Below are 12,080 nucleotides of genomic sequence, written 5' to 3'. Positions count from 1 at the left end.
CACTAAAATTGCATCGTTGCCCTCCTCGCCGCCGCGGCTGTCCGCCGTCGCGTCGGCCTTCCCTGGCCCTGACGCCATGGCCTCATCCTCCAACACCGGAGGCCTCACCTCGCTACCGCCGGCGCCACTCCCGCTTCCTCCGCCTCCTCGCGCTTCAGTGGCTTCAATCTCCAGGTCAACAGAATACCAACCGCTTTTTAAGACGGTGTGGCAGCATATGGGTGGTCAGGGAGGTTTTTACCAAACATGGGTGGCATCATAGTCTCTGGATCGGTCCATCACCTCCTACATAGGCATAGTGCCGGTCCTATATGACTCTATTGTTGCCCATATGTCGTCTTTTTCATCGTCAGTTTGTTAATGTTTGACTGCATGCATCTTAGTTACACAGAGGTGAGGTGTTGCTCGTCATGCTTTGTATCCGTTTGATTCTGCTCTCTCCGTTCCTAAATGTAAGTCTTTTCAGAGATTCCAATATGGACTACACGCAGATGTATATAGACGTATTTTAGAGTGCGGATTCATTCATTTTGTTGCTCCGTATGTAGTTCATATTGAAATCTCTAAAAAAGGCCTTATATTTAGGAACGGAGGGAGTATATTCTTTAATAGAAGGGTCTGTCTAGGGGACACATCTAGATGTGATGTGACATAGTCATGTCAAATCTAAGCTGATGTCCATTATGTTTGTGGTCTATTTTTTTATTCTAGTTTTTCTTTTTGTTTCTTGTTGCTGCATTATATATTTGTGGGAGCTTAGATGTGACATTCTTAAAAAAACATCCAAATGTGAATTAGACAAACTGTTAATAGAAATGCACTTCATTGAGAAAAAAAAACCTGGAATCAAATTACCGGCTCCTTTTGAGTATTTAACCAAAAACTACCACAATTCGCGGAAACGTGACAGAAAACTACCACTTTACGATTTTGTCCCGAAAACTACCACTTTTTTATTAATCCGTGACAAAAAACTACCAAGTGTGAAAGCTGCTCGCTTTGCCTGGGTTAAACGCAAATCTGACTGCCCGACCCCACACATAAACGGGCTAAAAATGCAATCGGGTCCCTAGTTTTTCTTCAAAAAAGCAATCGGGTCCTCCGCCTCCTTCTCCGGTGAAGACCACCGCCGCCTCGATCTCTTTCTCCGGTGACCCGCATGCCTCCTCTGAGTTCATGGCGGAGCTGGTGTGGCCGGAGCGGCTGGCGCCAAACCTTCCATCCTCCTGCCATCTGACGTCGTCGCCGGCGGCGTGCGTACCTCCTGCTTTTTCCCCTTCCCTCTCACTCATCGACTGATTTCCCCACCTGGCGACCAGCGGGCACATGCGGTGAGCTCGGCACGCGCAGGCGGCGAGACTTGCGGGGCGCGGCAGCCACCAGGGAGCGCGTGCGAGAAAGAGGGGGAGGTGGTCCGAACCTGCACCAGAGGCGGGAAACGCTGGCGGCGCCGGCGAGGTCGGCAAGGTCGTCGCAGGGGGAGAGGTCCCCCCGACGCAGTCGACGAAGCCTGCGGGGTACATGCGGCGACCAGCGGCTCACGGCAAAGCATGGCGGCCAGCGGCGGCGCGTCACCGCTGCACGGACGAGGCGAGCAGGTGCGACGCGGTTCGCGGCAGCATGTAGCGAGGCCAGCAGGGCCGCTACGCAGCTTGGCCTGGCAAGTGGCAGCTCCGACCGCAACGAGCAGCAGTAGTGCATGGCCATGGCTAGCTAGCCTGGCAACTCCGACGGTGTTGGGTACACCGTACACAAGCAGCTAGTGCGGTAGTGTCTCCGCCGCCGGCCATCTTGCTCGCATTGGAGCGTGTGGGGGCTGCCGGCGTGCCTGTGCCTTCCCGGCGAGATGGGCGAGCTGGGGGGCTGATTGCTTTTTCTATACTGACGTGTGGGCCAACTCGTCATAATTGAGTTTAAACAAGTTGAATCGGACACTTTTTATACATGGTAGTTTTTAGTCAAAGATTAGTGAAAAAATGGTAGTTTTTCGCACAAATTTGTAAAGTGGTAGTTTATAGGCACGGTTCCATGAATTCTGGTAGTTTTTTGTTAAATACTCGCTCCTTTTGAATTGCTTGTTTTTTCGAAGTTTCATGGTTTCTTTCAGAGTACAATCACCACAGAAAGGTCAAAGATGAACGTGTTCAAAACTTCACGAACCTATCACCTCTCCTCGGCTTGATCCCGCCGACCGTGCGCCTCCGGGGGCGTCGACGTCAGCGTTTGGTCCGATGATGACCAACGGCAGATCGATCGATGGAGCAACGGCAGGTCTGGTCTCTAGTCTCTCTTATCTGCGTGTTCACCTAGGAGTCTGAGTTGATGATACCTAATCCAACTCGGAACACGGCAATTATAAGTCGCAACGAAGCAATCTACCCTGAAATCACAACTCGATCGACTTCAAGGTTCAAGTTGCCGCCGTCGCGTCGCGTCGCGTCGGTCGATCGACAACCATTAGCGATGGGACAACGTCGGCGGCTGCTGGAGCCTGATGACGGCGCCGGCGGCGAGATCCCTAGCGAGTTGCTGCAGGAGATCCTGGTGAAGCTGCCGACGAAGGACGTCGCCCGGTCCCGCTGCGTCTCTAGGCTGTGGCGCGGCGTCGTCAGCGACCCCTCCTTCCGCAGCCTCCACGCCGCCACCCACGTCGCGCCCGCGGCGGAGGTCCTGCTCGTCTCCGAGACGCGCGAGCCTGACGAGGCCAGCTTCTTCCTCACGTCCTCCGGCAAGGCCAGGGCCATGCGCTCCGTCGCCATCCCCAGCGGCTACGGCCTCACCAACGTCTGCAACGGCCTCCTCTGCTTCGTCCACCGCCACAATGCCGACGCGCCGGCGGTGGTGTGCAACCCCGTCACCGGCGAGAAGCTGGCGCTCCCGGAGGCGCCTCCGCTCGCCGCCGAGGGCAAGACGCAGCACCTCTTCGCCCTGGGGTTCACTCCGCCCACCAACGAGTACAAGCTGTTCAGGCTCTCGTCCACGGTCGTCGACGTGTACACCCTGGGCGACGCCGGAGGTTGGCGCCGGCACACGGACCTCTCGCTGCCGCATCCAACCAAGATCACGGCCTGGGCGCCACGGCTGATCGGCGGCAAGCTGTACCTGCTCACGACCGGCTGGAACCGAGTACTGGTGGTCGACGTGGCTACGGAGACGTGCCGAGCGCACCGTCTCCCGGCGCAGATGATCATCGCCTATGATGAGCGTATACCGCGGGTGGGCGCCTTCGAGCTGGACGGCCGGCTGTGCTTCGCGCTGCACACCGACAGCACGCCCACAGCCCTCCAGTTTTGGGTCATGTCGCCGCCGGAGGACGGGAAGCAGCTGCGGTGGGATCGGCACTACTGCTTTGAGATCAACGAGGCTAACAACCACTTGGGGCCTTGGAGCGCATGGGTCGACGGTGGCGAGATGCTCTGCTACATGCACGGCGACACTCTGCACATGTATGGCACGAGAGGACGCTCGCCGCCGCCAATTCTCGGCGACGTTCAAGGGTTGCAGTGGGATCAGCGGATCCACATCTCGGAGTTCCCATTATGGTGGGAAACCTCGAAATGTCAATGGAACTTCCACGGGGGCTACCGTCCCACCCTTCTCTCGCCTCTCGTCTTTGCATTGCCACCTTCCCAAGACGATGTGCAAAAGAAAGAAAGCAAAGCAATATAACCAAATGTTCGCACATGAACACGTCGCCGTGTACCCTCAACGCCGGGGGTGATGCACCGCAGCTCACGTCGAAGGAAACCTATCCGGAAACGCGGTACGCAGGCAATCCGGCCGGCGTTTTTGATGACCCGAAACCCCACACGCCCGGGAGAGACCCCGTCATGACGCGCGGCGGCTATGGGCTGCCCTAGATCGGCCTGACCGCCCCTAGGGCCTTGAGGTTCGCCGCCCTACTACAAGAAGAACAGACGAAGAACGAGGAAGAAGAAGAACTAGGGTTAAGGAGAAAAGATAAAAGATAAAGAGTGATAGATGATTTGATCGATTGTGTGTTGTTCAATCGGCCGTCATCCCTTAGGTATATAAGAGGCGGCTGGACTTCCCGTGCAAGGAAAAAGCTTGTATTCACGTCCAAAACCCTAATCAAATTCGGATTGGTTTTGTCTGAACTTTCCAAAACTGTTCGGTTTAAACTGGCTGCACCTTGCGGGTCTTTTTTCTGGTGGTAAACGATCTCGGATGGAAACGAGCCCAAAAGCAATCTTAACCGTTTCGACGATGAACAACTTTCATGTTTAATGTTTTTTATCAGAGGTCATCTTGAGGGTCAAATCGGTCGCGCAAAACAGGCTATTCCCTCGCGCTACCCATCAGACATGCATTTGATGGGGCGCGCAACATCTCGCCTCGTGACAGGGCTGCACCCCGATTGCTCTAACTTTTGCATACGAACTCGGATCTGGACGATTTTTATATCAAAATTGATCATTTCGACGAGACGAAAACAATCTGTGTAGATCATTTTTCCATTTGAGGTCGTCTTGGGGGCTTAGTCGTCCAAACTGTACTCTGAATATAAGATTTTAGTATTTTGAGCATACTTTCGGCCTTCGAGATGAAATCGTACGGTGATGACCCAAACTTCAAAGATGTTCATATCAACAATATGGAACTCTGTCATGTAGATCATTTCTTCATTTGAGGCCATCTTAAATAAGTTCTTGACAGTGCCAAAATCTGGTGTCAACACATGCCCCCTGTTTTTCGACAAAGCTTGTGTGCGAAAAATAACTTGCACATAGCTTGATCTAAGGATGATGTCAACACTCCATCGGCCATTTTGCATATTCTTAGGACGATAAGTTTATATCGGCCATTGCTTGTGTGAATATTTTGATGCAAGCTTGGGTGAAACTTTCCCAACTTCATTAATCCGACTATAAAGTTTCATAGGTATGCATGTCAAGACCATCAATCAACCATATTGTCCACCCTTCTGCTAGGATCTTGCAGATAATCAACAACTTTCTCGAATCCTTACTTTGCCTGCACAAAAGTTTCATTAGTGGCCGAGTTGGTGAGCTCCAATTCGGCCTTACCTATATTGGCAAGAATAAGCATCGACTATTGATTGACGTGCAATACACCATGACTAACATGGTAGCCATATGTTTGCTATGCCAACCCTCTCCAATTTTCGTGCCTAGATATATGATCAATTTTAAAGGAACCCAAGGTAAATTTTGCATCTAGACATACCCCAAGATAAATTATAAGTGATTCATCAAAAATATTGATAACCCTTGAATATTTGTTGCACTACTCATAACGAATCACCGAAAGACTCAATATGTTTAGCACATATGGCAAAAGTTCCAAAACGAATAACATTGCATATTCGGCTTTGATTATTGTGCAAGAAATATTTTAAGAGGCATGAGGCTTCACAGAACAACACTATATGGAGATATATAAACAACACCAACACCGTGGCCATTGTTATGAATTCAACTATCAAAACGTAATCTCCATAGTACTTGTCTCGCTCTCCAATCGAATTAAGGACGATGTTAGAATACTACACCGGCCATACTTTGACATATTCTTAGGGCGATAGATAAATATTGGGCGTTAACATAAGGTCCATGTAAACTTCATCCACCAAAGCATGTATAGCCGAAATAAACAAATGAAACAACAAATCAAGTATTTCGGCCCTCTGGATCAGTAAGAACTTATAACTAATCAAATATATAGTGATTTGGTAATACCCTTTCATGATATAAGAAATTATATTACATCCACGGATAAAAAAAAGCCCATGGAACGTAACCATTCATACCTGGGGATGAATTCCATGGCAAAAACATCGATGGCATGTTTGACGAATATGGTGAAGGAAATATGCCCTAGAAGCAATAATAAAGTTATTATTTATTTCCTTAATTCATGATAAAGGTTTATTATTCATGCTAAAATTGTATTAACTGGAAACTTAGTACATGTGTGAATACATAGACAAACAGAGTGTCACTAGTATGCCTCTACTTGACTAGCTCGTTGAATCAAAGATGGTTATGTTTCCAAGCCATAGACATGAGTTGTCATTTGATTAACGGGGTCACATCATTGGAGAATGATGTGATTGACTTGGCCCATTCCGTTAGCTTGGCACTTGATTGTTTAGTATATTGCTATTGCTCTCTTCATGACTGTGACACTCCAAAATTTTTGTGGTTTTTGTTTAAAAAAAACCTTTTTGGTTTTGGGCTTTTATTTGGTTTTGATCCTTTCTTGATTTTACCATACCTCTTATGGTAAAATTCCCCCAAAACCCCTCCTTCCACTTTGTATCAACCCAAACATTCTGTCCCAACTAATAAAATCCATTTTTGGATTTTATCTCATTTGTTTCTTTTCCAAAAACAATTCTGTCCTTTATTTTGAGTCTAGGTCATTTGCAAAGCAAGTACCTTAATGCCTTTGATTTTTGGTCTCAACTCAACTCCCCTGGATAGTCCTTAGCACCCACAACCTAGAACCATCATGATCCACTCTTCTTCCTTTCAAAATTTTCAAAATTCAACCTCTGCAAGTTTGAACCAGATTTGTCAAATTTGGTGAAATTCATATCTCCACTTCTCCAAAAATTCCACCAAAATTCAGGCAAACTCTAGTTGCAATGAGAGACCACTCCACCAAAAACCAGCTCAAGGAAAAATCCCCACATGCCAAAATCATTCTGTCGAACACCTGACATGCACTGTTACTGTTCATATTCAGTAAAATTCAGATTTCTGTGTCGTTTCTTCGTCAGAGTTTCAGTCACATGTAAACTGTGCACTTGGCACGTTGCTCACAGCCCCTCCTCCTTGTCCGGAGGTCCACACGCGCGCTTGGCTCGTTCCTGGCGTCGGTGGCGCCCTGGCCCGCCTGCGCCGACGTGTCCCGCGGCGGCAGAACCACCGTAACGGCCGACAGGGGGACACACTGCGGCATAACGCCGTTCGGCACCGCCCAAACCTCCTGAGAGCTCCGCGTGGCCATCTCCTTGCCAGCGCACGCATGCAGCACCGTCGCCGTGGCCTGGCACGCGCAGAGCGCGTTCTCTGCCGCCGATGTGCCGTGCGGCCGTTCCGTCGAGGACAGGCCGTAACCACCCCTTCCTTGCTGAGTTGGACACTGGAATGGCACCAGTGCTTCGTCTAGTCGATGCTCAAGCCCCTATTCCAACCGTCCAGCCACAGCGCCGCCGTAATCGCTCGCCGTACTTTTCCGTTCACGGCAACCGCCTCGGGCCGGCTATAAATAGCACCCCCAAGCTTGCTCTCGCCCCCGCACAACTCCACCACCTCACCAGACCCCGCTTAGCCACTGGAAGAGCTTCGAGGACCCCTTCTTCCTCAACTCCGGCCACCACCGTCCGCCTCAGGCTCCGGCAACGTTCTCTTCGGTGAGAACTCCTCCGCCGCCCTACTCTCGCCCGTAGCCTCGTACCACCTCTAGGAGTCTAACCCCCACTCCAATTTGATCCTAGCAGCTCTCCCCGACGAGGCCCACGACCACCCGAATCGCCGTCCGCCGGAGCAAGGGCCGCCGTCGACACAACGCTCGCCGGCGACCACCACCACCACCCACAGACGCGGAAGGACGTGCTGATCACAGAGGTACCCCCCGATCACCCAGCCCCGCCGTGGATCGCCGTCGGCGACCACCGCATCTCTCGGGCGCCGTCGCACCCTGTTTCCCTCGTTTGAATTTTCAAACCTGACGGGTGGAGCCCGCCTGTCAGCCTCTCAGCCTTTTCTTTTAAACAAACCGTTTTCTGGTTTTTTCTGCTGAACCCCCAAGGAGTTTTCTGTTTCATTACAGAAAGGTCCCTGGATCAAAACCCTTATATCTTTTAAACAGAAAAGTATTTTTGGTTGATTCTTTTTCTGTTCTTCTTAAAATTTTGTCTAGTTTTTTATCAGATTTATTTGAAAATTATTTGGTATACTTTTTGTGCACCTCGCGGTATTTACGTTACGTGCGTATTTTTCTTATACCGTAGATTCCGGAGGAAGTGACGGAGCCGCAAACTTCACCCAGTTAGACTCCGACTACTCCGAACCAGGCAAGCATGTTTGAACTCTTGATATGATGAAGTGTTTGTTGCATGTTTGCATCTTAGGAGTTTCATGGCATGTTTATGAACATTTCTTTAAATGTTATATTTCAAGCACAAGTGGAAAGTAAGTTTCGGAAAGCCATATGTTGTTGGATACATATTGGCATGGCCATGAGATGGCATGAGGATGGGTAAGATGGCAGTGTTGTGACATGCCAGTCTTATGCCAGTCCATTTGACATCAGTGTCATCGTGAATCAAATCACATTCCCATTCATTTCCATTCCTGTACTGCCACATGTTTTCCGCAAGGAATATGGCTTAGTATGTCCAACCGTTTTCCTGGTACACACCAAGTAGAGAGGCCGGGATGAGGGTTCCATGGCCCTGGATTAAAGCCCGTCATCCGGTCAGGGGGCATGGGTGTTTCCGGTTGGGACCGAGAGGGGGGCACCCCTTAGAGCGCGCGTATAGAAATTTGATCCCATGCTATTCGAGGTTGTGACCTCCCCGTCTTAAAGTTTTTCTTGGACGTTGTCTAGGGTGATTCCTGGAAGCGTGAGGTAGAATGGGTGTGTACTGGTTAAATGTGTTTCTACCGAAATACCGTAAACGGAACTAGTCCTTCGTGACTATGGAAATCCGTTGGCTGTGGTCAGTCAGTACAAACTCTGCAGAGTCACAAATCCTTTAAATCATCTTGTACTTGTCCAAGTACTATGTTCATCTTATCTTGTCAGATATCAGTCTCAGTGACAAAACTCCGGAGGAATACATGTGTGAAAAATCCGGTTAAAAGTTTATTCTTGTGGATGGACTAATCTTGTTATTTACATTTGTTATAAGCCCTGTCTGTGATGTCGCTCAGACGTCCGACGGTGGCATACTTGTTATTTACATTGTGGCATTTCTTTTCAAAGCCCTTTCTGTGAGGTCGCTCAGACGTCCGAGTGTGGCATTTCTTTTATAAGCCCTTTCTATGATGTCGCTCAGACGTCCGACCATGGCATTTCTTTTCCAAGCCCTTTCTGTGATGTCGCTCAGACGTCCGACTGTGGCATTTCTTTTATAAGCCCTTTATGTGGTGTCGCTTAGACGCCCGACTGCGGCATGAATTTTATTTGTTTACCTTTCGAGGCGTCGCTCCAGACACCCGATCGGTCTCAGTTATTTGTTTCACTTGAAAAATCTTTATTTTGGGATGAGCATCATTATCTTTTGCTCATGACGCATTCATGCATGCATTTGTTATATCTTTTGTCCAAACTGTCTTGCGAGTACTTTCAAAGTACTCACCTGGCTTGTTGATTTGGCCAGATGTTGATGAAGGCGATCTCATGGATGCAGAGTTCAATAGCGAGTCCGACGCTTAGAGGAGTCCCAGTTAGTCCCGTGCGATCCTGTTTTGGTCATTGTATCATACCCGCTTCCGCCACCCCAGAATAAATTCATCGAGCCTCACTTCGATGCTCGATGAGCTGCCAGTTAGGAGTCAAGTTATCCACCACCACTTTTATCTCGAGCTAGTAGCATGCCACCACACCCTGTGTCATAACCGCCCTTATGTAAGATATTGGCGAGTTTGTAATAATTTGTTGAGCAGCCTCAACTCAACCCTGTAATATATTTATGCTACTGGTCCTCTGTTTATCAAGTATTTGTCTACCAGTGAGGATAATTTTTCCTATACTGGGAACTAAAGATCGATTTTCTCAATAAGCTTTTTATTGAAAAACCGGTCGTGACAGACTTGGTACTAGAGCCAGACTGACTGTAGGAAGCCACTAGGTGCGATCGCTAATTGGTTATTAGCATGATAGCGTTTATTCATGTTTTTACAAATGTAGTCATTTTTCTGACAGTTAGCATAAAATTTATGATCTGATCATTCAGAATTTTTCCCTACTTTTGTAGATGGCCGGCGACGAATGTGAGTCACAGATGTTCGCCAACGTGCCTGAGGGGTTCGTTAAGCTCCTCTCCTTCATCGTTCAGGTCGCGATGGGGCCATCCGTGCGCCCAGTCTTCACACTCTATCCACAGAAGACGCCAGTCTGACCATGCACCAGGCCGTGGTGCAATTCAGGGGAGGGCGTGCTGAGATGCGCCGCTTCCGATTCTTGGGGAGAGCCATGCCTACAGAGATACATGCAATGCAGATGGCTGCCCGTGAGGCAATATCTCGTCTTCGGGATGTCCTTCCTCGTATGAAGACCCGTCGCTACCGCTATCTTCCATGCCACGTGCCTTACACATGTCACTACTCATTCTCTTGCCCCAGAGGAGAGTGAGACGAGGCATTTGAGATGCTTGTCGAGTACCTCCGAGCCCTGGAGGTAGCCTTCGACAGCATGGTGGACGACCTCGTAGCTGCACGCATGGACTCAGTCCATGGCTATGCTGCCAACAGGAGGGAACTCCTGCACACCGCTCCACCGCTGACTTTTATCTCGTCCTCAGCTTCTCATTCACCTACCATTCTCGCCACTGCTCGTCATCTGCCTACCACTGAGGAATTCAACCAGGCTATTGCACCCACTCCCGTTCACGCTGCACCACTCATTGCACCCACTCCGTTCGCGCTGTACCACTCATTGCACCCACTCCCATGAGTGCTACTCCACCTATTCCGCCCACTCATATTCAGGTTACTCCACCTATGGCACCTGTTCCATTAGCTCAGCGCAGCGTTCCTCGTCTGGAACCTATTAGCGAGGAGGAGGTTGATTCCCCAGCGTCACCGCGTCTCACCCTCGGCAGGCCAAGGGAGATCCTCACCATCTCCGACTGAGTTCGTGTAGACGCCATGCGATGTGCCGACTTGTGTGATATGTGTATATGTACATAGGTTGTGAGAAGTAGCCTGTTTGCGCATCATGTAGGATATGGAGAAGTGCACTAGTTTCAATAACATGTCAAGATTATGTACGCATATCCTGAGTGATGTAATGTATAATTATGCCTGCGTATAAGATATGTAATAGTCCTTCTCCGCGCGCAATCGTGTATTTTCAAAAAAAAAATCCTGGAGTTTTTTGTGTGTTTTATTGACCTTTGCAAACTCTCTTTCTTGTCTTACGAGTTTCACAAAATATATCCCCAGAGTGAAAGATGTCTCGTCCGTGGACGCGTTCTATGCCGAATCAGCCCGAAGAAAATTATGGCACACCACCAAACCACAATTTTACTCAGGGGCAGATAAGTCAACAGGACAGTGAAACAACATTTACCCAAGTGTGTCGTCTGTATGAACAGAGTCAGCAACAACACCAGGAAATGATGAACCAATTCATCAATATGGGAAATAACCGTGGTCAGTATCAGCAGCAATCCAAGTTATCTGAGTTACAGAAAATGCGTCCTCCAACATTTTCTCATACTGACAAGCCTCTTGAGGCCGAAGACTGGCTTCGAGACATGGAGAGAAAATTAATTATTGCACAGTGTTCAGACCGTGAAAAAGTATTGTATGCACCACATTATCTCACAGGAGCAGCTACATCATGGTGGGAAAACTTCCTGCACATGCACCCCAACGAAAATGAAATCACCTGGGAAGATTTCAAGGAAGGTTTTCGTGGGGCACACATTCCTAAAAGTGTGATGAAAATCAAGAAGAGAGAATTTGATGATCTCAAGCAAAGGACCATGACAGTGTCAGAATACAACAGCCAATTCACTCTGCTGTCTCGCTACGCAAATGAAGAGCGCATGACCGAGAGCAAGAAGATGGAAAAATTCTTGGAAGGCTTGGCACCCGCGCTTAAATGACAGCTAGTTGTGCATACCTTCCCAGATTTTAAAACACTGGTGGATAAGGCCATTACTCTGGAAAATGAGCGACGCTGCTTAGAAGATTTCCGTAAACGCAAGAGGGACCAGTCTACTTTTGCTCGCAACCACAGAAGCAAGACTGAAATTCAGAAGGGTAGTGCACACAAAACCCCGACGAATAATTCACGCCCAATCAAGAATTTCCATGCAAGAGACAAGGAGCTCACATATCGCCCAGGCGTTACTT

The 12,080-nt window shown here is 49.0% G+C and overlaps 1 protein-coding gene across 1 annotated transcript; it reads right to left on the bottom strand.

Annotated features, from left to right (window-relative positions):
* Window positions 1-671: 671 nt before the first annotated feature.
* On the bottom strand, window positions 672-2,079 carry LOC119306216. The gene is made up of 2 exons (XM_037582500.1): window positions 1,421-2,079; window positions 672-1,308 (listed from the first exon to the last, which is right to left on the bottom strand). The coding sequence occupies exons 1-2, from the start codon at window positions 1,705-1,707 to the stop codon at window positions 1,050-1,052; spliced, it is 546 nt and encodes a 181-aa protein (XP_037438397.1). The 5' UTR covers window positions 1,708-2,079; the 3' UTR covers window positions 672-1,049.
* Window positions 2,080-12,080: the final 10,001 nt, after the last annotated feature.

Source organism: Triticum dicoccoides, chromosome 5B (genome assembly GCF_002162155.2).
Source record: "Triticum dicoccoides isolate Atlit2015 ecotype Zavitan chromosome 5B, WEW_v2.0, whole genome shotgun sequence".
Classification (NCBI taxonomy): Eukaryota; Viridiplantae; Streptophyta; class Magnoliopsida; order Poales; family Poaceae; genus Triticum; species Triticum dicoccoides.
The sequence above is the reverse complement of the archived record's forward strand: the minus strand, read 5'-3'. Positions and strand labels throughout refer to the sequence as shown.

Bases quoted from the DNA above. Each gene is read 5' to 3' on its own strand.
- LOC119306216 (XM_037582500.1), bottom strand. From the start codon at position 1,707: ATGGCCATGCACTACTGCTGCTCGTTGCGGTCGGAGCTGCCACTTGCC. The intron at 1,309-1,420 runs GTTCGGACCACC...GCTGGTCGCCAG, and splicing joins GTTTCCCGCCTCTGGTGCAG to GTGGGGAAATCAGTCGATGA.